Below are 27785 nucleotides of genomic sequence, written 5' to 3'. Positions count from 1 at the left end.
ACAGCTGTGACTTTCTCTCTTCCTCTTTCTCTCCACAGATGGCATTGGCTGGAACGAGAGGACAGCACTTTGCTGTTTTCTCATCAAAAGAAACAAGGCCACGCCCCGAGACTACAGCCCCTAGTTACCCTTCAGGTCTGGAACTGAACTCACTCCTATGGCTTCTAGCCAAACATTAGACAGGCCTATGGGGTGAACACTTACATCAGGTACATACACTTCTTGAAAGGGTAAATTGTGGGAGAACAGAAGGGCAGTGTTTGCACAGGGAGATAGTTCAGGGGGCAGGAATGCATAGGAAAGAAAGACACAGGGAAGAGGTTAACTACAGGAAGGAAGTGGAAAGAGAACTGTTACATTGTGGCGAATTGCAGTTAATGTCACGAAACAAAATGTGTATGAACTGCTGTATGGAAAATGAATTTGGTCCGTATACTTTCACCCAAATCACAACAAAAAAAAATTTCTTAAAGAGAGAAAAGACGCCATGGCAGAGGGGCCGCAGGGCACACAGCTGGCCCTTCCACCCAGAACCCCCAATACGGAGAACTCACTGCTCGGCCCGTGGCTTCTGGTTGATGTCAGGAAGGACATGAACTTCATGGAAGCCCAGTCGGAACTTGCTCAACAGAGAAATGATCCTGGAAGACAGACGGAGATTTTAAAAAATGCGTTCATTCATTCAGTGAGTTTTTATTGAGTGTCTGCTGAGGATATAGGGTTAGACCAAGACAGGCCAAAAAGAACCAGAAACAAATACCTTACCTCGTGGAGTTGACATTCTAACATTGGGTGGAGGAAGGACGGACAGTATACAAGCAAAAACTGAGTAAAGTAGGTCAGGATGGTAGGTGCCATGGGGAAAGATAATTGACCAGTGTTTCTTAAGTAGAGTTCCTTGATGGTGCAAACGAACAGTTAATGCACTTGGCTGAGGACCAGAAGGTTGGATGTTCAAGTCCCCCTAGAGGGACCTCGGAAGATATGCCTGGGATCTACTTCCCAAGAACCAACCACTGGAACCCTGTGGAGCACACACCTACTCTGGCACACGGGTGGCCAGGAGTCAGAGCCAACGCAACGGCAACAGGTATTTCCCAAGTATCTGGCGGGCACCCCGTATACGAAACGAAGCAACCAAGTGCCATCGCACCAGAGCAGCACTGTGCTCCATCAGGGGGTCAGGGGCTGATTTTTCGGAAGCAGGTTGCCAGGCCTTTCTGCTGAGGTGCTCTGGGTTGACACTATCCTCACGTTTCAGTGTCTGTGCACCTGCTGGGTATCTTGCAATAATGCATATTCTGATTCAGAAGGTCTCGGGCGGGGCCTGGGATTCTGATAACAAGCTCTGGTCCATGGGCCACATTTTGTGTAGCTAAGGTCCAAAGGAGCTCTGGTAGCATAGTGGCTAAGACACTTGCCTGCTAACCAGACGGCTGGCGGTTCAAACCCACCAGCCACTCCTCGGAAGGAAGGTTGGGCAATCCTACTTCCGTAGTGATACTGCCTCGGAAACCCAAGGAGGGGTCGCTATGAGTCGGGGCCGACTCGAAGGCACATAACAACAACAACAACAAGGTCCAAAGGATGGGCAGGTTGAATAAAGGAACTTCCTGAGTACTGAGGAAAGGAGATGACACTCATGAAATAAGCGCAGAGCCATATACAGCAAGCCAGACGGTGCTGACTTTGAATCCAACCCAGCAGAGCAGGAGAAGCCAACAGTGGTTGGTAGCAATCAGGGAAGACTTCACGTGGGAGGCAGATTCTGGCTGGAGAGTGCATGGGGGGTAAGACAGTTATAGACCAAGAGTTCTCAGGGGGCAGGGTGTCCACACTGGGATCACCCAAGGAGCCTTCAAAACAGTACACCTGTCTTGACCCTGGTCAGGACATGTACTTATAATGTTCCGAGTGATTCTGTGGTTAAGGACCACTGGCTTGTTGAGGGGAGTGTGGGCAGCCCAGAAGGAGGATCTAAGTGAGCAAAGTCATGGGGTTGCGGGGGCAGAGCAGGAACAGAGCTGGTGGGGATAGAGCGGAGCATGCCGGGGGAAGACAAGGGGAAGCTGAGCTTAAAGGATCAGGCTGGGGCCCAGGGCAGAGGCCCCACAAGCAATCGACAGAGGTCAGTGGGTTGGTCAGCAGTGAAGCTGCTGCAGCTCTGAACTTGAAGAGGGAAATGCTGAAAACAGGGCCATGGGCAGATGTGTCCTGGTGTGCAGTGGTGGCGGCTCACAGGCCTGGCCCCAGGGTCAGGAAGACAACAGAAGACGTGGGTTGTCAGGCACTTGAAAGGCAGAGAAGGCCACGCTGGAGTTTTCCTCAATGTGCAAGGACATCTGGTTACCCAGTAGTGCCACAGCCTTGAGCAAACTAAGCCTACAAACCGGAGCTTGGATCCTGAATGGGCACAGGAACCTGGGCGGGCACTGCAGCCTCTGTGGTTTCTTTAGGTGGTCACAGGGAAGCCCTTCTCCCTGAGCAGAGCCTTCCTGGGAAAAAGGTCCAAGTGTGGAGAGGACAGACATGGGACTGCTGGGTTATCCTTAATTCACACGGGGTGGGGGGTGGGGGGACGGACTAGGGAAGGTGGGTTGTGAGGACGTGATCCTGACTTACAGTAGGGGGAGTGCTGGGGGCCAAGTGGGCCCCTCCCATCCTGGTGCTGTTACAAAGCACTATGCAAGTCCTCTCTTTTGCTCATTAACTGCATGGCCTTGGGCAAGTCACCTCAGCTCTCCTAATCAGTCAGGGTCTGCTATATCTGCAACGCTTTCAGCTTTCCTTGCCTCCGTTTCATGACTCTTGATCTCAATTGACTTCTCTCTGACCTTCTACTATTCTGTGACCTTTGAACTCACTTGACCTTGTTCTAAAGTAGCAGTTACCCGACTCCAGGCATACAGGATGCCACCTGTGCCACTCGCACCATATTCACACCTGTGTGCTACCTTTTTACCTTAAATCAGCTCACATTCTCAAGAAAATTTCCAAAGGAACATTTTTTTTAGAATAATATTTTTGTACAACCTGCCGATTGAGCTTGATGTCCCCCGTGACCATGGTCCCCAGCCCACAGGCCCAGCGACCCACTCCTCAAGGTGCTTATTTGTGGCTTAGAAGTTATTCTAACTTTGTCTCCTGCTATGTTTATACTGCATACGAAAATTTTTATAGCACACACAAATACATATGTAGGAATACCAAAAAACCCAAATCCACTGCCATCAAGTCAAGTCTAACTCATAGCAACCCCCACTGGGTTTCCAAGGCAATAAATCTTTACTGAAGTAGATGGCCTAGTCTTCCTTCTGCAGAGTGTCTGGTGGGTTTGAACCACCAACCTTCTGGTTAGTAGTCAAATGCCTTAGGCACTGTGCCACCAGAGCTCCATCAAACCCACGTATGGCCATGGGTATATTCCCATTTGCCTAGCCATACCTGTCCACCTGTGAATCTACCTGTAGATGAGTGGATTAGTTCAAAAGGAACTTTATGTCACGTTTCAAACAGAAACCCAATAACTCTTGCCAGAAGGAAGTGACCAATAAAACCCATGCAAATAAACCTGTGTTACTAAGTTCTGGCTGAATGCTGTTGCCTGCCAGCCTCCAAGCCTAGGCCTGCTCTCTCTCGCTGAAGACAGGAGATTAACATGGGTTACCAAGCAGAAAGGCCAATGCTAAACAGACCTTCCCCTTCTGAATTATCCACAAAACTGAAGAGAATCAAAGATATTAGGAGACTGGCACAGCTCCCATGGAGTCCCGGGTGATGTAAATTGTTAACAGTCTCAGCCGCTAACTGAAAGGCTGGAGGATGGAGCTTAGTGAGAAGCACCTTGGAAGAAAGGCCTGACTACTTCCAAAAATCGGCCACAGAAAACCCTCTGAGCACAGCTCTCCTCTGAACCCTCGGGGCGCCACGCATGAGCATCGAGTCCACAGCATCTAGTTCTGGTTCTGCTGGGGACATGTGGCTTTAAAATTTCACCCCCCTCTAATGCTGGTAAGAGCTCTGGTAGTATAGTGCCTAAAGCACTTGACTGCTAACCAGAAAGCTGGCGGTTCAAACCCACCAGCCACTCCTTGGAAGGAAGATGGGGCAATCTACTTCCATAGTGATACTGCCTCGGAAACCCAAGGAGGGGTCGCTATGAGTCGGGTCTGACTTGACGGCACATAACAACAACAACTCATGCTGGTGGGGAGTAGGACATCTGCATCTTATTAAAGGAGGGACAGGAAATCAAAACAACATCCAAAATGGCAACACCTGTTCCTGCCCAGTGCTCATCTCCCACTGCTGTGAGGCAGAGAGATGAGCCCCAGGCGGGCATTGGGACCATCCCAGGGCCCAGATGGCAGTCGGGGCAGGAGAGAAGCGGCAGGGAAGGGCAGGACAGGGGCGGGCAGCCTCAGTGGAGCTGAGGCAGGCCAGTGCTGGTCCTGTGTTCAGGCCCTGCCCACTTACGCCTTCCTCTCCTGGTCCAGCCTGTTGATCTGGCCCCCAACGAACACACGCATCCTGCACTTGCTCCACCTCTTCTTGCGGCCCAGGAGGTAGGGGATGAGGAGGGTGAGGCCTGGCAAGGGGAGTCTGTGTGAGTCAAGAGGAAAGCACTTGCAGGTACCCCATGTTTCCACCCCGCTCTACCACTAGCAAGCCCCTTCCCCTCTCAGAACCTCAGTCTTCCCATCCGTATAATGAGCGTGCAGTCTAAGCTGGAGTCACATAGGCTGGGGGCTGGGCTTTATTTGGTCTGCATCAGGCTTTTAAATAAATGAGCTTGCATTTAATAACTGGGAGATTTCACGGGAAAATCCAGGTTACTAGCATTTCTTGAAGATTGAAAATGTAGCCAACGGATGGGAGTCCTCATCCTGCCCCATCCTTTCTCCACATGAGTCCAGGGACTAGCTGTCATTGTTGTGTGGTATACCATCAAGTCAATTCTGACTCAGAGTGACCCTAGGACAGAGTGGTACAGTCCCATAGGGTTTCCGAGGCTGTAAATCTTTACAGAAGCAGACTGCTACATCCATCTCCTGGGGAGTGGCTGGTGAGTTTGAACCACCGACCTTCTGGTTTGCAGCTGAGCACTTAACCACTGCACCACCAGGGCTCCTTAGCTGTCATTTAGTACTGTGTAATCCTGGACAAATGACTTCACTGCTCTGAAGAGGGGCTAATAGTGGTAGGTCCTCCTTAGGGGTTGCATTGGGTCAACACATGTAGAGCCCTTGGTGTCAGCCTGCAGGAAGCGCTCGCTCTATATTAGCTGTTGTTACGGGGTATACTCTGTTACAGCAGAGACGTTTTCTGTCTATGACGTATTGGAAGTGTTAACCGTGGAAGCCTGGGTGTCACATGCTTTAAGGGAAATGGGAGACAGTGCGTTGCTTTGTGTAGTGAATCTTCCTCAGCTGTCCTGGGCACGTGGCCCACCTCCCCCTTGATGTCATGTGTCTGGGACCCCTGAACGAGCCCATTCCTAAGGACCTGAAGGTTCAGTATCATGTTGATATCAGCTCTTCCTTCAGGGTTCCCCATTTTACAGCTTGAACACTGGAGGCCCGGGAGCAGGGCCCAACCACATTCCCCCAAGCTCCATCTTGGGCCAGGTGCCCTGCTCCCCTTTGCTGGGCTCTGCTGGGCCACTCAAGAGGCTTGATGAAAGCTGGGCAGGAAGGGCTGGCCCAGAGAGCATAAGAAACAGAGGGAAACCAGGCCCAGGAGAGGGGTGCCGAGGGGAACACTGACCTCCATCATCAAAGAGCCAGTAGATGTCGATGGTCTTCTTGCCCTGCTCTGACTGGAAGATGGTGCTGGCCTGCTCCTCCCGCACCAGGGCCTCGGGGTCCACTGCAGGGCGGGGGGGGCGGGCAGAGTCAAATGTTTGCTGAGGGAGCTGCCCCATGAAGGGGGCCACCAGCACTGAGAGTAGGAGCAGCAGCTGGAAGCCCTGGGCTGGGCAGGTACCACTAACACCATTTCTGATACTGACACTTGATTCTTCTGCAAGTCGACCAGGAGCAAAAGCTTGGGACCCACAATCCCTTGCTCCCAGCTTCTCCCAGGATTCCTGTGGGCAGCAATATGGTGGTCCCAGAGGCCTCTGGGCTCCCCATCCGTAGGTCAAGCATGCTTTTTGAAACACCTTGTGCCCTTGCAAATGCCCACAGGGTCAGTTCCTGTAGTGCCAGGCTCCCTGCCTCCCACAGTGGCAGTGGAAGAGGACTGCAGGCCACCACATTCGAGCCTGGCTGGAGGGACCCTGGAGGGGGTGGAACGTGGGCCCAGCACCTGCTGGGCGAGTCCCATGGTGCCTGCACATGAGTTCCCCACCAGACTGGCTTGGCCCTGGTAGTCTTTAACATGGGCCAAGGCCCTAGTGAGCTGACTCCAGGGGTCTCGGGAACAGCCATTACAAGGAAAAACTTTTTGCCCTTGACCAAGTGCCCACATGGCTTGCCACTAGCTACCCACAGGTAAGGGTGCTCCGAGCCCCTGGGGTGGGAGTAGGGGGGACTGACGTGTGCCTGAGACCGAGTGCCTGGCTCCATTGGCTCCTGCTTCTTTGCTGTCCTCTGCTGGGTCAAACACAGGGTTAACTGTAAAAGAAGAGGTGTGTGTGGGGTTGGTTCATAGGCTCTCCTCACCTCAGGGTCATCACCTGGGGCAACAAGTCCTGACTCCTCACCTGGCAGCTGCCTCCCTCTGACTTGTCCCCTTCCCTCACTCAGCACACTCCAGCCACGTAGTCTTCCTTCTGCTCCTCAAATAGGCTCCTCCCTGCCTCAGGGCTGTGGTGTTGACTGTTCCCTAGGCCAGGAACACTCTCCCCACGTGACCCTGCGGCTGACTTCTCAACCTCAGCGAAAGACCCCATCCTCCGAGAAGCCTTCCCTGACCACCTGGACCTCTGTCTACCACAGCCCTCTGTGTCAGCTTCCCCAGAACACATCGCTCCCTGAACTGATGCTGTGTCCGCTTGTTAGCTATCTGCCTTTCCCACTGGAACGTCGCTCCTCGAGGGCAGGGACCCAGCACCCAGGCCAGCATCTGCCGGTTCCTGCTCTGGGAATATCTGTTGTGGAAACATTAATTGAGCAACTGCTCTTTGTTAGGCATGTCCTCAGGCCTGGGTGACATAAGTGAATGAATGCCAGCCCCTGCTGCAGGGAACAGCTGAACAGCTTCCAAGGCCCCAGCTCTCCTGCTTGTTTTGGTACATTTTCTTTCTTTCACAGCTATAATCATTACTAGCTTGGAATCTACATATTCATATATAACATTTTTTTTTAAACTTGTGATTTGAGTCAAAGTTTACAGAGCAAATTCATTTTCACTACAGCAGTTCATACACATTTTGTCTCATGACATTGACTGCAATTCCCCACAATGTAACAGCTCTCTTCCCACTTCCTCCCCGCATAGTTATGTTCTCCCTGTGTCCTTCACTCCCATACACTCCCCGCCCCTGAGCTGTCTCCCTGTGCAAACACTGCCCTTCTGTTCGCCAATGATTGAGCTGTCCAACGAGTGTATCCACCTGATGTAAATGGTCACCCCATATGCCTGTCTATTGTTTGGCTGGAAGCCACAGGAGTGAGTTCAATTGCAGACCTGAACGGTCTGAAGGGTAACTACATATTCATATATAACTTTAAACATAAAACACATTCCTACTCCGTGCCCACAGTTGGGCTTCTAGACCCAGGCGTCCAGTTTTCACAGCCATTGTGTGTTTATTTTCACATTTTGGTTTATTTATGTGAGCATCCTCTCTCCACTCTCCCCTTTTTCTGTTAGATCATTTTCATCCCACCTGTTACAAGGAGGGATGTTCCTTGTAAGAAACATGGAGTTCTGGTGGTGTAGTGGTTAAGGCATTTGGCTGTTAACCAAAAGATCGGTGGTTCGAACCCACCAGTTTCTCCATGGAAGAAAGATGAGACAGTCTGCTTCTATAAAGATTTACAGCCTTGGAAACCCAGTGGGGTTGCTATGAGTTAGAATCAGTCAACTCGATGGCAGTGAGTTTGGTTTTGGTTCGGTTATAACAGCACTATCCACAGTTCAGGGATCTCCAAGTCCCAGTCCTGGTTCTGCCCCCAGCTGGAAGTATGACCTTGGCCTCGAACTGCCACTTCCCCTTTCTGGGCCTCAGTTTCCCCATTTGGAAATCTGATGGCCTCTAAGGACCATTGAGAGATGACTCTCTAGGAATCTGTGGTGTTTTATTATGTGCTTATTTTTCCCTCTCTTCTCTCTACCACTTAAAACAAAATGGATTCTAGAATTTCCTGGAACTCTGTCCTGGTTTTGGATGGGGGCACTGAGTAGGTGGGGTGTGGACTCACTGTGTGCCTGCATCACCTCTGAGATGTTGAGGCCCTCTCTCATCCTCATGACGCACACACCATAGTTGAAATCAAAAGCATCACTGCAAAGAGAGAAGATGGGGTCAGGCTCCTCTTAGCCCACCCCCATCCTAGAGAGGTGACCCAGCTCCTAGGGGAGCAGATGTCTAGAGGTGATTCCACTTTCTACCACACCCCTTCCTCTCTCAGGCCTCAGTTTCCCATCTGTATATTGAGCAGGCAGGACTGGACGACTCCTCTTCCTGACAGTACATGGCACTGTGGATCTTGTACTCAGAGGGAAACCAAGTCATGCCTGTCTACAAGCCAGACCCTGTTCTCCTGAAACATATGAATAATCCTCCCAACTGTGCCAACAGACATGGGGATGGGAATTATTTTGCCCATTTTACAGATGCAGAAACTGAGTTCTGGGCAGCGACTGGCCTGTGATCATGCAACTAAGGAAGTGGACAGCTGGATTAGAATCCAGATCTCTCGAATTCCAAAACACCAGGGCTGTTTCCATTGTAGCACGCCATCTGTCCTTAACTATTGAGACTGTAAACTCAGAGGACAAGCTGGCACACAGGGATGGCCTCACTCATGGATATGTTGTCTATATGGAATGTCTAGAAGTCTCCTGCCCCCAAAATATATTTACTTCCTGGTGGACACAGTGCCCAAAAGTCCACCATCTGGGTTTGTTCTAAGAGATTAGGCATTGCCCTCTTTGGACGCCTTTAACTACACAGCTCTGAACAGGCAACTTTCAGCCCCCTGACTTTTGGAGTCTTGGAATGTCAGAGTTAGAGGAACTTGGAGACCAGGCCCTCTACCACTTCCTGTTACAATTTTGTTTGAGGCAACTAAGATTTACTGCTCAGAGTCACACAGCTGGTTAGCAGCAACCTAGAAACAGGTCCTAGGTCCCCAACACCCAGCCCTGTGACCTTTAAATGGTATAACACACTGCCTCTCTGCACAACATCAGCGCAGAAAAGCAACTCAGGCAGTATTTCCTGACTTTGCAAGAGCTGAAGGAGAAGCAGTTTTGAAACTGAAATCCCCAAGAGGTTCAGTTTCCCAGTACCATTTCTGAGTTTGTAGCCTCCCTTGGGGCCTAGTTGTCACTCCTTTGCCCAGCGCCACCACCTCAGAGCTCATGAGTTGGCCACCTGGTAGCCTCCTGCAGCCCACAGGTTGGCTCGAGGATTTCACCTAAAACACACATTTTCAGCTTCTCTGAAAAACTAGAAGATGTGGCAACACTGGGCCCATGTTTCTGCCAGCCACGATCGGCTGTGGAGCAAAGCAGCAGCTGCTTTCTCCAGTTTGCCATAGTCCCCACTGCTCCCTACTGTCCCACACCTGGTCCACTACAATCTTTGTATAATCCTTGCCAACCTGGTGTCCATGACCCATAGGCCAGCATGGGGAACCCTCTGCCATTCTGTTTCTTCCTCATCTGTGAACCAGTGGACTCACAGCTTCTTACTGTGACCACTCGTCCCCTCCATTTCCCAAGGTCCAGGAAACTCGGAAGGCCCACATTGACAGATCTCCCACCTCCCCTGTGCCCCTACTCACTGCAGGATGCCAATGTAATCTTCCACTGTCGCTGGGTGAGCCGAGTGCCAATTTTTCTTGAATCCAAGCACCAGGATGTTGGGCTTCATTTTTCCAAGACCAGAAGCCTGCAGGGTAGGGGCAGAGGGATCGTCAGAGGGGCAGAGTTAGTGATCTGACCTCATGTCCCAAAGGGACTCTATTCTATGATTTCTCTCAGTCCTGGCCAGTCTCCCCTCCATTGCACTCAGAAAACACAATCCTGTTCAGGGTCCTGTCTACCTGGAGATACTCATTAAAAGGACAGATCTATAGCCAAACTTATCCCATGTGGCCTTGCCAACCCTGGGCTCAGGACTGGGCTGTCCCATTCGTTCTGGATTATCCCAGCTCCTGCTTCTCAAACACGTTACTTTTCATAACAAGAGATGTGGATTTGGGTATCAAGCCTGGAGTATTCCTGGGTCATCTAACACATACGTCTTCCATCTCTCTCCCTCTTTCTTTTTCAATTTTGTAAAACTATTGTATACTATTCTACTGCTCAGAGTTAACAACTGTCATTATCTTATGTATCTCCTTTTACAGAAATGAAAAAACTGAGCAGGAAAACTAATTACCCAGTGCAATGTTCCAGTGTTTTTGTTTTTTTAATTTTTTTATTGTGATTTGGGTGCAAATTTATAAAGCAAATTCGTTTTGCTCTCAACAGTTGTAATGTTCTAGACATCACCGTGTGGTATACATATGTAAGCATTTATCAAACTATACACTTAGTGTTCTTTCACTTTACTGTCTATAAATTATACCTAAGGAAAAAAAAGAAGAAGAACTGCCCATGGTCACACAGCCCCCAGACTCCAAGTCAGTTTCCCCAGGTCCTGGGCACTCAGAGGAAGTGCCTGAATCAGCATGTCTGGAGGGATGGAAGAGGTGGGGTGGTGGTGCAGCCAAAAAAAAAAAAAAAACCCAGCTGTGATGCAGGGGGAGCTCTGGTGGCTAGTGCCTAAGGCATCTGACTGCTAACCAGAAGGCTGGCAGTTCAAACCCAGCAGCCACTCCTCGGAAGGAAAGTTGAACAATCTACTTCCGTAGTGATACCGCCTCAGAAACCCAAGGAGGGGTCACTATGAGTCTGTCCGACTGGACGGCAGTGCGTTTAGTTTGGTTTTGTGGTGCCGTAGACTCTGACTCATGGTAGCTTCATGTGGTCAGAGCAGGACTGTGCTTCCAGGGTTTCCCGTGGTTGATTTTTTTTAGAACACGGCCAGGCCTTTCCCCCGAGGTGCTCTGGGTGGACTCAAACTTCCATCCATTCTGTCAGCTGCTGTTTGTGCCACCCCAGGACTCCTGTGGTGCAGCAGCGGGGGCTTAAGCCGGCCCCCAGGACTCCCTGCCTCTCAGGAAGTGAGTCCTGGGAACCCCGAACCCGTGGTACCTGCATGAGAATCTGCACCCCACTGCGGAGGTCCTCGGCGATGACGTCCGAGTAGAAGGCCTTGATCTCCCTCTTGTTCAGCCACTTGGTGTGCCCGCTGGCGATAAGCCGGAGCTCGGGCATCCTTTGCTTGCGGGGTCCCTGCGGCCAGGGGTGCGGCCGGGGGTGACCTCACCCTCCACCTGGAGAATCAGCCCCTTGCCTGCCCTGAAGGCTACCCCAGGGGCTCAGCAGGACCCGCAGGTGCCCGTGTCCCTTACAGAGTGAGGGAGGGGAAGGGGGACAGGAGGAAGGGAGAGGGTCCGGAGAGAGGCAGGGCAGGGGGGCAGAGAGTGGGGGGTGGGGGGGGAGAGACCTGGCTCCGCCTCCCCTCTGCCCCCAACGCTGTGGTGGGCGGCGTGCCCAGGCAGCTCTCTTCTGTGTAAGGCCACCTCCAGACTTACAATGAGCACATGGCCACAGATCATCAGACTGAGGTTCCGAGTGAAGGTGCCCACAAAGTCCACCAGTGCCGGCCGGAAGTTGGGGGGCCCAGTGAGCACCAGGCACTGGGGGCTGACAAGGGGCGGAGAAAATGGCCTAACCATGAGGAGAGGGTCCCCCAGGGTCTGGGTGCAAAAGGCAGGCATGCAGGAGTCCGCCCCCTCTTGGGTCTCCTTTCCCAACAGAAGGACAGGTGACACCCTGGTGAGGCCTCTGACAAGGCCAGGTATGCTCTGGGCCTTGTCTCCTCAGCTGAGACTCAAGACCCAGAGTGTTGCCCTTTCAGGTGGGTCTATGGCTTCCTTTCTGCTCAGGGCCCCAAATGTCTGGCTGGAGCAAACCATCCTTCCTTCTCCACCAGGTGCTCCTGCTTGGCCCCCACAGCACTTGAGTGGAAGGATAAAGACTGGAGTGAGGGGGCCCTTGACTCACAAGTCCCTAGGGGGCTTGGCCTCTGCATCTCCAGGCAGCACAGGGCAGTGGTGGATGGCCACCACCACACTAGCCTCAGTGTGTGACTGGGGCCAGCTACTTTACTGTGCCTCAGTGTTCTTAGCTGTGAAGAGGGTCAGTAACGTCTCATACCCCAGAGGCCATGTACACAGGAGGCAGTGTGAGGCAGCACTTAGCATAGCGCCTGGCTCAGGGTAGGTGCAACATAAATATAACAGTTGCCCTTGAATTAACTCTGACTCACGGTGACCCTGTATGTTTCTGAGCATAGTCACACCACCAAGTCACCCTCATATCACTCTTTGAGGTTCATAGAGCATGTCTCGCTGTGGAAACCGAGGCACAGGGTGATCACTCAACTTGCTTGGTCCCCACTGCACAATGTCTGCGCAGGTCTCTTGACTAGAACTTTCCCTCTCTGGTTCCCTCTCTGAGGATAGGCCCAGCCCTTGATGCACACGGCCCTCTCAGAGGACAGGTCTGGACCTGGATCTGGGGTTCTGGGGCCCCTGCTCACCGGTAGTTTTTGATGTGGTCCTCCACCTCGTTGAGGCCCACTGAGTGGCTCAGGGCCAGGTTGTAGGAGCCAGCCTGCACCGAGGAGCCCCAGTTCACCTCTGAGGGTGGCGAAGGATGAACGCAAGATTAGAAATTAAAGGGGGAAAACAGACATGCAGAGGCCGGGCGGGGGGGGCGGTGCTGGGGAGGAGCAAGGCCATAGCCCCAGCCTCCTCTGGGCTCTGAGAACCCACAGGAGAGGGGCAGCTGGGCCGGGGGGTGGGTGGCTGTTGCTCTGTTTCCGATGACTGCGAGGCCCAGGCCAGAGGCCTGCATGCCACATGGCCACATGCTTAGAAGTTGCATGTCAAAATATTCCCACCTTGACACACAGATCTCCCATGGCCTCAAAGGCCAGGCTCATGGCGCCCTTGGAGTTGTGCGTCCTACCTCAGATCACACCCACCCCGAGGTCTTTGCCTGCACCTCCAAGCTTTGCCCTCAATGTCCTCCAAGCAGCCACCCTCTGACCCCTCAGGCCTGGTAAGCCCCCAATGAGTGTCCATGCTCAGGAGAGTAGGCCTGGGAAGAGGCCACACAGACTCTAGGAGCCACCTTAACCATTTGGGCAGGGAATCCCAGGGTCCTGGGTGCCTGGTGGTTTAGAGGTCAAGCTGTGGGCTCTGAGGGAACACACCTCCTGGACTCCTTGTCCTGAGGGAAGGGATGAGGCTAGAGGGACAGAAGGGGCCCTCGGAAGCCAGCCTGGCTGCCTCAGGGAGGAGAGGGCGGTGAGCCCCTGCAGCCCAGGGCACACACCTGGCTTCTTGTACAGCACGTAGAGCAGGAGGAAGAGGATGACACCAATGGCGATGAGGGCCGCCCACCAGGTGAGCAGGAACATGATGACCACAGACACAACTGCCCCAAACAGAGCCACCCACTTGCTGTAGTACTGGAACGAGGGTCTCCAGCCTGGGGCGGGGCAAGGTCCAAGGGCACATTAAGCCTCCGCAGCCTGCTCCCGGGCCAGAGCAGCTCCACGGGGCAAGGCCAGCAATGGCCAGAGCTGGGGTCCCAGCCTGTGGCCCACCAGCCATCTACACTGCCTGCTGGAGCAGGCCCAGAGGGTCTCAGGATGGCCCTCTGCCTGCTTCAGTTGGCATTTTACCATGTTGACAGGCCACACCAAGGAGAAGGCAGCCAGCTCTGGCCCAATATGCTCACAGGATGCCCAATGTCAGCAAAGCACCAGCTCCCGTGGAGCAAAGCGGTGATGTAGAGGATAAAGGACATGAACTGGGGACCAGGAGGCCGGGTTCTGGCCTGGTTTTGCCACCACATGTAAGAGCTGCCCCAGCACAACCCCAGGGCCACCATGCTTCTGTGGTCTACATACGAGACCAGCCCGTCGGCGATTCTGGGCTAAGTGATACTGTTCACTTCTATCTGCCAGAAAATGCATAATAAACATATCGATCTATGAGGTCCTCCTGGAGCCGTGCAGTGTGGCCTGCAGCAACCACATGTGGCGGCCCTGTCTGTGACTTTGGGCAAGTCCCCTGGCTCTCCGGGCACCAGACTCCCTGCCTTCTGAATACTCAGTGGGGGAGGGACTAGAAAAATCTCTAGTCTTCTGACTGTAACTCGTATGAGTCTGTGGAAAGTCCACACTGTGAGCACTTGATAAAGGATGTTGTGTTATTAGGCGCTGTGAAGTCGATTCCAATTCACAGTGACCCCATATGGGAGAGTGGAACTGCCCCATAGGGTTTCCTGGGCTGCAGTCTTTGCAGGAATTGACTGCCAGGCCTTTTCTCCTGCAGAGTTGCTGGGTGGGTTCCAACTACAAGCCTTTTTGTTGGCAGCTGAGCACTTGATGATGTGCTATCAAGGCTCCTTTGATAAAAGATAAAACCAACAAACCAAACTCACTGCCATCCAGTTGGTCCCAACTCATAGTGACACCCCTCCTTTGGTTTCCAAGATGGTATCTCTAAGGAAGTAGATTGTACAATCTTCCTTGTCATGTGTATGTTCTCTTAATTGTGTTTTGAGAGGTGACATTGGTCTGTTTACCTCCACCCATACCTTCCACCACCACCCTCTCCAAATGCCTAGCCCTTAGGCCCCCTCCCTTGGCGAGGCGAGGGATTTGCTTACCAGGGGAGTTTGTGACGGAGGCATGGAAGCAGCTGAAGTTGATGAGGGCGTAGGAACACAGGAAGAAGTTGGAAATGATGGGGGCGATGGTGTTGAGCTCGGCTGCAGGGACCCAGGAAGAGAGAGGACAGCCCATTGGGAACTCTGCCAAGGAGCTGCTGAACACCCTACCTCACAGGGTGGGGGACCCAGACAGGCCACTGAGGCTCAGTGAGGCTCCACCTTCTTATCTATGAAATGGGTCCATCATTTTGTAAAGTTCAAAGCGACAGTGTTTTGTAAAGTGTTAACGGCCAGCTGTTAAAAGGGGGGAGGGAGGGCAGTGGTGAGAGGAGGATCCGCCAGCCTATGGGGTGACCCAGAGCGGTAGCTGTCACCCTCTTCTGAGCAGGTCCCTTCCTGACCCTTCGCAACACACCTGCTATCACTCCCATTTGGCCGATAAGGAAACAGGTCACACAGCTGACACCTGGCAAGGCCAGGATAGACAGTCAATCTGATTAACTCCAAGCTTGGGACTTTTTCTTCTAAGGAATCCCTAGCCTGAGGCACTGGGTTTGTCTAGTTTATGCTTATGAAGACATTGGCCCAGTCATTTGTATTGGCTCCCAAGGAGGGGCCAGTCAGCTGGATGTCTTGGGGATTAATTTAGCCCTAGAGTTTGTCCCAGTAGCCAGGACACTGGAATACGTAACCAGAAAAGAGGCCAGGGGCCCACCCACCTGGCCTTGTTTGGCAGGAAGCTGTCTGGAGGTGGGTAGGGAGACCACACAACTGACCTCCCCAAGTCTCCTTCCGGCTAGGGCTTCATCTGCCCCCTTAACAGTTATCACTATCCACTTAGTGCCTGCTGACTGCCCGGTCACTTGGGCACTGGGCGTGAGATGACTGGAGAGAACAGAGGCCCCTCCTCATGCCCTGTGCTTCTTACCAATGATGATGAAGGCCACAGCGATGGCATAGGCCAGCAGGTAGCTGCGTATGGGTTCCTTGTTCTTGCCGTAGCCTTTGCCAAAGAAGTCAATCAGCGGGTACAGCTGGTCCTCACATAGGCACTGTGGGTACAGGCCGCCATGCTAACACCCTGGCTGGCACCGATCACCCCTTCCCCAGGCTCCCTCTGTGACCTCTGCAAGGCACTCCCTCAATTTGGGTCATGGTTTCTGTTTCTGTTAATAGCAGATAGCCCCTGTCTATCTCCCAAGAGCCGGGAAAGCCCACAGAGATGGTGAGAGGGCAACATGAAGGGTCTGAATGCATTGGGCTAAAACGTGGGTGGCATGGCTCAGACATGGTAGCAGGCTGCACGTGTGCATAAGAGTTTTGGGCAAGAATGCAAGTTTTCCAAACCATGTCACAGGAAGGAGGCCATGTCCTTGACATTTACAGTTCTAGCCCTTCTCCCTTCAGTCGAGACACCGCAGACATGACTCCTTGTACCCACCTTTAGGCCTTTGTACCTGTCGCACAAGGACCTTCTACCTGGGCCTCCCAGCCTACCCTTCCCACCCTTTCCATCTGTGACCTCACCTGGAAGACTTTGGCTGCAGAGACAAGGCAGGCCAGAGCAGAAGAGAGGGTGGCCCCAAAGATGCCGGCCGTGATCAGGGGCGCGAAGCCTGACACCATGCTCATGGTCTGTGGGATGCAGGATTCAGGGCCCTATGGTAGAGGCTGGGTCCGGGGCCTGAGTCCACAACCTCTCCTGGGTCTCAGTGCCCACCCAGGTGAATCTCCACCTCAGCCCTCACCGTCTTTCCCAACTCTGGGCCCAGCCATTCATCCTATGGTGGGATTACTTCCTGCCAAAGCCCACTGAGACCCAAGAGGGTGAGGCGGGCCCTCCTCATGGCCCAGGGGTACCTGGTAGTAGTTGATAAGGCCGTAGTGGCAGCTGTGCTGCTGGGAGCACTCGGTAAAGTTCCAGCCATAGCCGCAGGCCAGGCCCTCGCAGGGGCCTGCTCCAGGGGTCACCGTGTCATTCAGGTCCCCAGAGGCATCTCGCACCACACAGGAGCCTGGGAGGAAGAGGAAAATGTGGGAGGCTCTTGGCCCCTCCCCTCTGTTCTCCTCCCGTCTCCTCCCCCAAATGCTGGCCGCTGCTGTGGAGAGCAAGATGCTGAGGGGGAGAGGGGCTCAGCTCTTCCTTGATCATGGAATAATAATGATAATAATAATTTTTTAAAACACCAGTTGCTGTTAAGTTGACACCAACTCACGGTGATGCCGAGTATTCCAGAGCAGAACTTCCCTCCAGTGGGTTTTAAACGGCTGGTGGCATAGTGCCTAAGACATGTGACTGCTAACCGGAAGGCTGGCGGTTCAAACCCACCAGCCACTCCTTGGAAGGAAGGTTGGGCACTCTACTTCTGTAGTGATACTGCCTCAGAAATCCAAGGAGAGGTCGCTATGAGTCGGGTCTGACTCGACAGCACATAACAACAATAACCTGTAGATAACCAGGCCTTTCTTCCAAGGTGCCTCCAGGTGGATTTGAACCACCAACTTTTTAGTTAGTAGCCAAGTGCTTAACCATCTGCCCCACCCAGGGACTCCAAAAGCAATCACAATCATAACTAATAGATAGGAACACTTACAGTGCTCCAGGCACTGTTCCAAGGAACCCTGGGAAGCAGTTATTATTTCCGTTGTGTCATCCCATTTTACAGAGGCATCAACAACTCAGTGATACGAAGTCCTCTTAAAGCAGAGCTGGGTCTCAAGCCCTGACTGGCTGTCACCAAGGGCCAGCCCCCTGGCCATCAGTGATGAGCTTGTCTCGTGACATGGTTACTGGGAGCAAGCACGCTTGGGAGGATCTTGGGAAGAGGCAGATGTTAACAGCACAGGCTTGGGATCCAACCCTGGCTCTACTACTCAGTGGCTGTGTGACCCTGGGCAGGGGACTTAACCTCCCTGAGCCTTGTCGGTAAAATGGGGGACATGCTGGTGCTGGATTAAATGAGATAAAGTATTTAAGGGCCAGGCACAAGGTAAGCCAGCTGCTGTTATTATCATTATTAATATTATTATTCCTAGGGTCAGAGTATGATTTTTTGTGTGTGTGGAACTTCACACCTATGAATCTGGAACCCCAAAGTTTGTATGGACCAAAGGGATTTGTCTGACCCAGTTCCCCTAAGTGCCCCCAGGAAGATGTTCCGGTCCACCAAGATGCCCCCAAGGTTAGGGTTCTAGCCTTGACTTCCTGGGGCCACCATGTCCTCTCAGCCCAGCTCTTTCTGTCAGACAAGCCAAACCCCACCTCATGACTGTCCTCCAGTGGTCTGAGTCCCATACATGGGCCTCAGGAACGAGGCTGTGCCATGTGCTTGCAGGCCCCATAGACCTCATGGGCACTGCAGGTGGGGGCTGGGTTCCCACATCCTCTTCTGCCCCAAGGGCCCGGCCACTTACCGATGGTAGCTGAGATGGCCAGGTAGGAGACGGTGGTCCAGAAGATGGCCATGAGTGTTCCCTTGGGGATGGCTACTTCGGGGTCCTGGAGGAGGGAGCGTGTCAGACAGCCTCTGGGCCTCCTGGCCAGTCCCCGCCCCTTTTTGCCTGAGGCTGGTTGGTAGGGGAAGGAACCTTGGGAGTGAGGTCCCACAGAGGAGGGCAGGATGCAACACAAGCACAGGGCTGAGACCACATCCAGGGCCTAGGAGACAGTGGCAGGCACTGAAAACCAGCCCACATTGGCCCATAAGGTCACTGGGCCTACCCTGGTATGGGGTATGAAGGGTGAAGGGGATGATGGCAAAGCTTGGGGGTCAGTGGCCTGGGTTCCATTCCAGATGACCAGCTGGGCCACTTGCTTATTCTCTCATCCCTTGGTCCCTTTATCCATGACATGAGGGTGACAATTACCACTTCATAGGATGGTGGCCAAATGCATCAATCCGTGTGACACTCCCAGACCAGGGCCCAGTCCCCGTCAGCCCTAACACACATAAATCCTAATTATAAAAAACCAAACTCACTGCCATCAAGTCAATTCCAACTCATAGCGACCCCTCCTTGGGTTTCTGAGGTGGTATCACCACAGAAGTAGATTGCCCAATTGTCCTTCCGAGGAGTGGCTGATGGGTTTGAACCTCCAGCCTTCTGGTTAGCAGTCAAATGCCTTAGGCGCTACACTACTAGAGCTCCCGATAAAAGTCTACACAGTCCTTTTCTTCACATAGCAAGACCCTTGTCTCTGGAATTCAGTCTTCCAGTCCAAACTCTGGCCTAATAATGCTTGCCCTGCCCATGTCGCTGGTGGCTGTGACAGTGAGCACCAGCACGAGACCACTGTTGGGGAATCAAAGGGGCTAGCAGTACCAAAAGGTACCCTAATGGCACAATGGCTAAGCACTTTGTTGCTAACCAAAAGGTCATCAGTTCGAACCCATCTAGTGGCTTCTGAGGGAGAAAGCCCTGGAGATCTGCTCCCATAAAGCCTACAGCCTAGAAAACCCAACCGAGCAGTTCCACTCTGACACACAGGGTCACCAGGAGTCAGAACCGCTCAAAGGTACCCAACAACAACAGAAAGCATTACCAGTGACAAATCTGTCATCACCCCCCCTTAGTGGCAGTACTGGGGTTGGTGTTACCCAATGCAGTAACTTACGGTGTCACCCCCTCCACACACCATGGACCTTCTCCTCCATGCCTGACCAGGCAGAATGTTTATCAATGTGAATCACAGAATAAAATGTGATATAGTTGTAAATTGCTTAAATGGAATAGTTGTTAGATCCCATGAAAACTAATAACAAAATGGTTTAGTAAAATCTACATTGAATGACAACGTTAGTTACAACATTCTTAGTAACTGAGTGGAGGCTCTTTTGATTTTTCTCCTTGTTTACCTTTAATTACAACTTCATTTTCAAAAAAGTGATTGGTATAAGTTCACAAATACTACAATCACAACACTGTAGCTAAAACAGCCAAAAATTGGACAAAATTAGTGACTATAAAAACATCAGCAGCAATGAGAACCGTGTGTGCTTTTAGCACATGCAGACACGAGGGCACGATTCCAAGCGTCACCGTAATTAGGTAATAATGACAGCTCTGACCAGAGCATGTGAGAAGGTCCAGAAGGTCAATCAGCACAGACTTGTAACCTTGAAGGTATATCGATGCATGGAAGCTGGGTTTACCAAAATGTTTTTGTCGTTAAAACTATGGGAACAATTTTATCAAGCATAATAAATTTCTGCTGAAACACTGCACGGAAATTTTATAGACAGTCATTTTAGTGTCATGTCCTCTGACAGTGTCACCTGGTGTGGTCCACATCCTCTAGTGACACCACTGCCCCCTCTATGTCTCTGCTCAGTGTCACTCCCTCAGGGCCATCCCCAGCCACGCTGCCTACATTGCACCCCACTCCTTCCCTGCTGTTTTCTCCTGTCACCTGCCACCATCTGACAGATGTCACATTTTACTTATTTGTTTGTCATTGGCTCACCCCTTAGGACATCAGCCCCATGAGGGTGGAAGTTTGTGTATGGTTTGTCACGCTCATCCACAAGAGCCTAGCGGAAAGCTGGTACTCAAAAAACACTTGTTGAAGGAACCGTGATAAAGTCAAGGGCTCTTTGTCTGCTGCCCACTGGGTGGCCCTGGGTAAGCCCCTAAGCCCCGATGGGTGGTTTGCTAGTTTGTAACATGGGGGTGATGATGATATGACACGCTTAGGGCTGCCCCGAGGACAGTGCTTGGCACCGTTGGTCACATGGTAAAAATGACTATGACAACTAGCTCTCAGCTCTCCTCTGTGCCAGGCCCTGTTGTAAGGGCTTTCTGTGAATAAGCTCATTGAATCCTCATTACCTCCTGCAAAGTGGGGGCTGTATTAGTCCCATTGTATAGTTGGGGAAACGGAGGCCCAGAGAGGTTTGTTTGTTGGTTTGGTTTGGTTTGGTTCAAGGGAATTGCCCAAAATCTTGCAGTGAAGATTCCATAAGTGGGAACTGCCCTTCTACAGAGGACACTGATGACCATCTATGATATCCTACAGCATGGGCCAAAAGGTCTGGTCCAGGAGGCAAAGGCCCCTTCAGGGCTTGAGGACATTTAAGACAAAGTGAGATGCTGCCTCCCCAGCCATGCCTGGCCCGACATCTGTGTGCAGGGCCCGGTGGTGGCCTAAGAAGCTTGATAAAGCATCTAGATAAACCCCAGGTGACCTTCCATCATGGGTCTCAGAGGGAACCAGGTGCCTGAGCATCAACCCACCCTCTGCAGTGACCTTGAGACAGGAGCCCAGGCCTCTGCTGGCTGTTCCCAGGGTGAAGGAGGGGAAGCAGATACTCATGCCCTCTCTCTGATTTCCAGGCCCAGCTCCATGCACCCAGGGCACATCTGGTTAGAAAAGGCCAAGCTACAAGATTGTTTCCGATGTACCATTTTAAATTCACTTGAGCAAATGCATCTAGGAGAGCCTTTAGGGCGTGGGAAGGGTGAGATGGGATTTCTAGCCCCCAGCCAGGCCCCCCACCACTCACCCCCTGCTGGTATGCCAGTCTCTTCCACTAGCAAAGGCTCTCAAAACCCAGCCCCAATCCCACCTCCACCCATAATTTTGTTGGACCCCCCCAGCCACATCAGTGTCTGGTTCCCACTCCCAACTTTGAGTACTGTGTATGTACTCTACTCTAACATTTCTGCGACATCTCACCATTATTCACTCAACAAACATGCAGAGCACCTGGTATGCATCAGACTCCAAACCAGGACTAGGGACATAGAAGTGAACTTTTGTTCTCAAGATACAAGAGGAACAGGTGCACATGGCCCGAAGCCATTACAGGAAAAGCTGCGGGGGAGCCATGACTCACTCCAATGGGCAGGACCGAGGGAGATGGAGGGATAAAGGTGGTATTTGAAGGAAGAACAGAGCTTTGTGAGGTAAAAAACAAGGCTGAGGAGTCCTAGGCAGAGAGGATAGAGCAGGCAAAGGCATGGACAAAAGATGGGGCAATGATGAGTGACATGGGGAGGTGGGGTAGGGCCATTAAGATGGCAGAAGTAGCTGGGGGCCTAAGACACTGAGTCAAGAAGCCTGCCTTAATGCTTGAGGCAGTGGAGAGGGTTCATCAAAAATGAATGTGATCAAGGCTGAGTTTTGTAAAGACCACAGGTGGGACAGTCTTCCCCTTAGGCTGAGAGCCCCAGGAGCAGAGGGAGGAAACTGGACCACTTTTGGGTGCCCTCAGAGCCAAGAGCAAAGCAGATGTCAATCAACAACCTCAGAATTGAACTGAGTTGATTTGGGTTGAGTTGAGTTGGGTTGGGTTGAGTTGGATTGAGTTGAGTTGGGTTGAGTTGAATTAGGTTGAGTTGAGTTGGGATGGGTTGAGTTGGGTTGGATTGGATTGGACTACATTGGATTTTAGAAGCTCTGGTCCCCTGGTCTCAGTGCCAAGCTCAGTGACTCAGGAGGAGATACTGGGAGGACAAGGAGCAAAATTCTGGTCACAGCCGATAGTGCCAGGAGGCGAGAGGGCTGGGCATCCTGCTCACCTTGAGGTCCCCGGAGATGTTGGCCCCTGCCAGGATGCCTGTGGCCGAGGGGAAGAAAATGGAGAACATCCCAAAGAAGGTGCCGTCCATGCCCCGCCAGTCGGGCACCAAGTTCTGGACAAAAATGTCCCCTGGAAAACCAAGGCCTAAGTCAGGGTCACTCTGGCTCCCCTCACTGGGCCCAGCCAGGGCAGTCGGTCCACTCCCCTGGCCATCCCTGGCTATACAAGTTGAGAGTCCTATCCTCCTCATGCCCATAGGAAGGGCTAGATTTTTGGTCTGTCCCTGCCCCCAAAGCTGTGGGCAGGGGCCCCAAACCACACGCACCTCGGTAGCTGAAGAAGCCTTTGGAGGCTTTGTCCTCTGATGGGGGGATCAGTGTCCCCACCAGGTAGTTGGCAAAGGAGATCATAATGATGAGGAAGAACAGCACCTGAGCCTGGGGACAGAGGGGGCCTAGAGGTCAGATTGTCTGTCTCACCTACTCAGGGAGCTCCAGCTGGGAAGACATTGACCAGGGCCCCTTCTCATCTAATTCACTCATTCGTTCCTTATGATGCATCAGGCTCTGCTCAAGGAGTTGAACAAGACAGCCATGGTCTCTGTCTTGGCTGGTAAACAGTAAGATGAAGTTAGAGTACAAAGAAGGGCATGGTGGGGACTGGGTTGGGTGATCAGGAAGGCAGCTCTAAGAAGAAGACATTGAACAGAGCAATGAAGGAGGAGGAAGAGAGACCCATAGAATGAGCTGGGGGATGAGCTTGATGCATCCAATGGATGGTGAGGAGGCCAGCATGATGGAAGTGCGGAGGGTTGGGGGGAGAGAGGAGAGACAGGGCCTGAGAGGCCAAGTCTGCCAGCTGCAACCTAACGTCTTCTTCCCTTACTTCACAGTAATAAATCTCTGATAGTTGGCTAGAGAAAACCAAAATCCAGCTGCCACTGAGTCAACGTCAACTCATGGTGACCCAAGTGTGTCAGAGCAGAACTATGCTGCGTAGGGTTTTCATAGTTGACTTTTCATAAGTAGATCACCAGGCCTTCCTTCCAAGGCACCTTGGCATGGACTTGAACCTCCAGCCTTTCAGTTAACAGCAAAGCGTGTTAACTCCATGTGGCTGGATACATGGTTCATGTAGAGACCACACTTCCCCAGCCTCCCTTGCAGCTATGTGTGGCTACAAGACCTTGTTTTGGTCAATGGGATGGAAGCAGAAGTGATCCATGCAACTTCCAGGCTGTGATGTAAAAGGGAAGGGAGAAGGAGAGTGGACATGGGATGTGCCCATATGGACCAGGTGGGTGATGGTCACTCCGAGGAGCGGGGGCAGGCTGGGTGCCTGACACTCTGGACTGCGCACACCTGGACTGTTTCACCAGAGAGAAGCAGACATCTCTCCTGTTTAAGCCACTGCTATTTAGGGTATCTTTGTCACACCAGCAAGGGGCTCTGGTGGCATTGTGGTTAAAACATTTGGTTGCTAACTAAAAGGTCAGCAATTCGAACCCACCAGCCACTCCTTGGGAGAAAGATGAGGCAGACTGCTTCCACAGATTTACATCCTTGGAAACCCCACAAGGCAGTTCTACTCTGTCTTTCTAAAGGGTTGCTAGAAGGAGTTCTGGTGTATTTGACTGCTAACCAGAAGGCTGGCGGTTCAAACCCACCAGCCACTCTGCAGAAGGAAGACTGGGCAATCTACTTCCATTAAGATTTACCACCTCAGAAACCCAGTGGGGGTCGCTATGAGTCGGAAATGATGGCAGTGGGTTTTATGAGTCAGAATCGACTCAATGGCAGTGGGTTTGGTTTGGTTTGGTTTTGTCACAGCAACAGAACTTCCAGCCCAGTTAATACACTCAAGGGAGGCTCAGTGGGGACCAGGACCCAGGCCTTACAACCCCTGCTTCCCCACATGGCCACCCCATATCCCCTCCCTCCAGGCCTTCCTCACCTTGGACTCCCACTCCATGCCAGCCAGGGAGATGGCCAGCAGCACAGTGACAGTGACCACACCAATGATGCGGATGTCATCGATGGGGTCCACAATGGGTGTGCCGTACTCCTAGAGAAGGGGGCAGGCCTGGTTGCATCTGCCCTCTGAACCCCCACCTTCCAGGGAGCCCCCTGCCTCAGGTTCATGCATTGATGGGTGCCCTTTGGTAGGAAAACACAGACTTAAACAGACCTCCCTCCCCCGCCCCCCGCTGCCCCAAACCAGCACTGCATCAGGCCAGACAATGTGGCCCTAGGGCAACATGCACTCCTGAAAAGAACTCATGGGGTCTCATCTTTTCTTGATGAGACTGTCACTGTCACTTGCAGTGGTCAGATTGTGGCCTTGGTCCAGGACAGATGAAATTGAGCAGGAGGCAGGAAGGCCCAACCCAGACGGGGTGGAGCAGAGCCACCAGGTACACCCGTCTCACCTGGAGCAGGTCTCGCACGGTCTCTGCAAAGCCCACCGTGTGCATGGCCACAGCCACGGCGTTGGCAAAGGCGAAGATGAGGCCAATGGAGCCCCCCAGCTCTGGGCCGAGACTCCGAGAGATGAGGAAGTAGGTGCCGCCTAATGGGGCAGAACCCGCAGCCGTGGAACCAGAGGGAGCCAAACGACTGGGGGAGGCTCAGGAAAGGCAGAGGCCGAGGCCGGAAGAGGGGGCCCAATGGGTGCCTGGGGCAGGATGACCGAGAGACCATCCTTCTGGGGCAGAAAGCCTGCCTGGAGCCCTCACCTGGAACTGGAAGGAGAGACCTAGGGCGTCCCGGTTGGGAGGGGGCACTTCAGACACCTGTTCCCAGGGTGAAAAGTAGGGGAGTCTACCAGAGGGCAGCCTGGAGGGATCAGGGAAGAGGCAGGCGAGAATGGGGCAGAGTGGGGCCTACCTGACTTGACCTTGCCATTGGTGGAGATGGCAGAGATGGAGAGCCCCGTGATGGAGGTCACCATGACCGAGAGCAGGATGATGATCCAGGTGAGGACTGTGGGGGCAGGTGAGGGCCATGGCCACCCCAACACTCAGTCGGGCACTTCCCAGGGGCGAGGCTCATGAGAGGAGCCATGGGAGGAATTTGAGTCTGCCCTCTCATGTACTGTGGGACTGAAGGCACTTCCCTTCTGTTTTCTTATCTGAACAAATGGGTCTCTTCCATCTCCTGTTGTTGTTGTTGTTGTTGTTGTTAGGTGCCCTTGAGTCAGACCTGACTCATAGCAACCCCTCCTTGGGTTTCCAAGGCGGTATCACTACGGAAGTAGATTGCCCCACCTTCCTTCCGAGGAGTGGCTGGTGGGTTTGAATCACCAGCCTTCTGGTCAAGTGCCTTAGGCACAATGCTATCAGAGCTCCCGTCCATCTCCTGGGGTATTCTAAATGACCGGGGAGCTGCTCAGCCAGCATGAAGAGGACTGTTAGGTCCAGAAGAGATGGAGCCCCCTGAAATCCTAATGAGAAATAAAGCACTAGCCGCCCCTCGATGAGCACCTCTGGGTGCTGGAGCCTCCACTATTAGCACATATTGTAGACACCCCACGACAGCTCTGAGGGAGTATTGTTTCCTGGTTGCTGTTGTTAGCTGTCATCAAGTTGGCCTATGACTCATGGTGACCCTGTGTATAACCCAACCAGATGCTTCCCTGTCCTGCCTGTATGATCAGTTGTGGACCAAACTGTTAGGATCCATAAAGTTTTTATTGGCCGATTTTTGGATATGAATTGCTAGACTTTCCCTCTTTGTCTGTCTTAGCCTGGAAGTGCCACGGAAACTTGTTTGGCATTATGACAATACACAAGCCTCCACTGACAGATGGGTGGTGGCTGTACTAATGAAGAACCCAAGGCTCAGAGAGGTTAAGAATCCTGCCCCAGGTCACACAGCATGGGGTGGAGCTAGCATCTGAACCCTGGTCTGGAGTTCAAGTCTCTAAGCCCAATACTCTGTAGTAGAAACTGGCTCAAAGAGGTTAAGGGACTTACTCAAGGGCAAACAGACGGCGGAGCCCTTGGGCCTGCTGACTCCACGCTCCGTGCTCCTCTGCCACACCACCCTGACTGACCTCCCTCCCTGGAGGGCTGGAGGCTGAGCTGACGAGGAGCAGGCCTGGCCCAGGGTCTCTGGAGCCCAATTTCGAGACCCCTCCAGGGGCCCTGGAGGACCAGGACTCAAGTGCTCCACCCCCTCCAGGAGGTGGCACTCACCAATGCCCGCCTGGGCTGTAATCCAGGGGAGCCGCAGGTAAAGGATCACACCCCAGATGTTGAGCATGCAACGGATCTGAGGAGAGAGCGGGGTCAGAGGCTACCAGGGTGGGCCAGATACTGCAAACCCAAAGACATAAGTTCCCGTCCCGTCACAGCATGGTATTTGGGTACCTGGGCCTAGGATACCCTGGGTCCTTTCTTTGCTTTACCCACTTCAGTGGGTTCTGGCCCTGTAGTTCTGGGAGGAGGGGTCACCTGGAGACCCACCTGCCCCTCCCACCCTCTTTCCATCTACATCAAAGGCTGAAGGCTGCAAGCATCTTTACCCCTCACTCTCATTCCAGGTTCCGACCCTGTGTCTGTCTGCCCTAGCCATAGCCCTGAGAGGCCAGCTGTTGGCCCCAGGGCCTGGCATTTAAGGGGAGCTCAGTAAATGCCAGGTGAGCTGATGCCCCACATTCGAGCAGAAATCAGGGCTCTTGTGGCTGTGGCCTCAGCTTCCCCAGTGGAGGGCACAGTTCCCGGGTAGGAGGGGCTGGTGTGGTCCTTGGCCCCAGCCACAATGTGTAGTGATCGAGGCTGTTTACAGTCAGGGTGGCTCAGAGGGCTGCAGTCTGCTCTGACAAACCAGGTGGAGGCCGCCCCAGGCTCTGAACCTTACCGTCTGGGAGGGAGACGCTGACTCTCGATATGAGCCTTGGGGGCGGGGAGAGGGTCACTGTTCAGATGGGAACACGGAGGCACAGCTAGTTGGCAGGAGAGCTCAGAACCTAGGCTTCCTGCCTCCCAGGGCAAGGCTAAAGTTTTTCCTATATCCCATGCTGTCCCCTCTGTAGTCGTATAATGCCTTCCAAAGCCAAGTTCACTTGACTCTTACTTGACTCTTAACTGTCTGGGCACTTGGTGGCATAGTGCCTAAAGCATTTGACTGCTAACCAGAAGGCTGGCAGTTCAAACCCACCAGCCACTCCTTGGAAGGAAGATTGGGAAATCTACTTCCGTAGAGATACTGCCTCAGAAATTGAAGGAGGGGTCACTATGAGTCAGATCCGACTCCATGGCAGTGAGTTTGTTTTTTGTGTTACGCT

General features: G+C 52.7%; 1 protein-coding gene across 1 annotated transcript in view; it reads right to left on the bottom strand.

Annotated features, from left to right (window-relative positions):
- Window positions 1-27785, bottom strand: part of SLC12A3 (solute carrier family 12 member 3) — a 42428-nt gene that overhangs the window by 12489 nt on the left and 2154 nt on the right. The window contains exons 3-23 of the mRNA XM_007947313.2: window positions 26695-26770; window positions 25385-25480; window positions 24928-25067; window positions 24453-24563; window positions 22825-22936; window positions 22498-22628; window positions 18391-18475; window positions 16837-16991; window positions 16504-16611; window positions 15905-16028; window positions 14974-15075; window positions 13630-13785; window positions 12830-12929; window positions 11820-11931; window positions 11377-11517; window positions 9960-10066; window positions 8370-8452; window positions 6540-6617; window positions 5767-5868; window positions 4477-4588; window positions 555-641 (exon numbers count right to left, since the gene is read on the bottom strand). Of these exons, the coding sequence (XP_007945504.1) occupies window positions 555-641; window positions 4477-4588; window positions 5767-5868; window positions 6540-6617; window positions 8370-8452; window positions 9960-10066; window positions 11377-11517; window positions 11820-11931; window positions 12830-12929; window positions 13630-13785; window positions 14974-15075; window positions 15905-16028; window positions 16504-16611; window positions 16837-16991; window positions 18391-18475; window positions 22498-22628; window positions 22825-22936; window positions 24453-24563; window positions 24928-25067; window positions 25385-25480; window positions 26695-26770 (2318 nt within the window). The remainder of the gene's footprint in view (window positions 1-554; window positions 642-4476; window positions 4589-5766; window positions 5869-6539; window positions 6618-8369; window positions 8453-9959; window positions 10067-11376; window positions 11518-11819; window positions 11932-12829; window positions 12930-13629; window positions 13786-14973; window positions 15076-15904; window positions 16029-16503; window positions 16612-16836; window positions 16992-18390; window positions 18476-22497; window positions 22629-22824; window positions 22937-24452; window positions 24564-24927; window positions 25068-25384; window positions 25481-26694; window positions 26771-27785) is intronic.

This window comes from Orycteropus afer, unplaced genomic scaffold, assembly GCF_000298275.1.
Source record: "Orycteropus afer afer isolate SDZICR_OR568_19922 unplaced genomic scaffold, OryAfe1.0 scaffold00009, whole genome shotgun sequence".
In the NCBI taxonomy this organism is placed as follows: domain Eukaryota; kingdom Metazoa; phylum Chordata; class Mammalia; order Tubulidentata; family Orycteropodidae; genus Orycteropus; species Orycteropus afer.
Note: the sequence above shows the minus strand (reverse complement) of the source record. Positions and strands in the feature narration are given on the sequence as shown.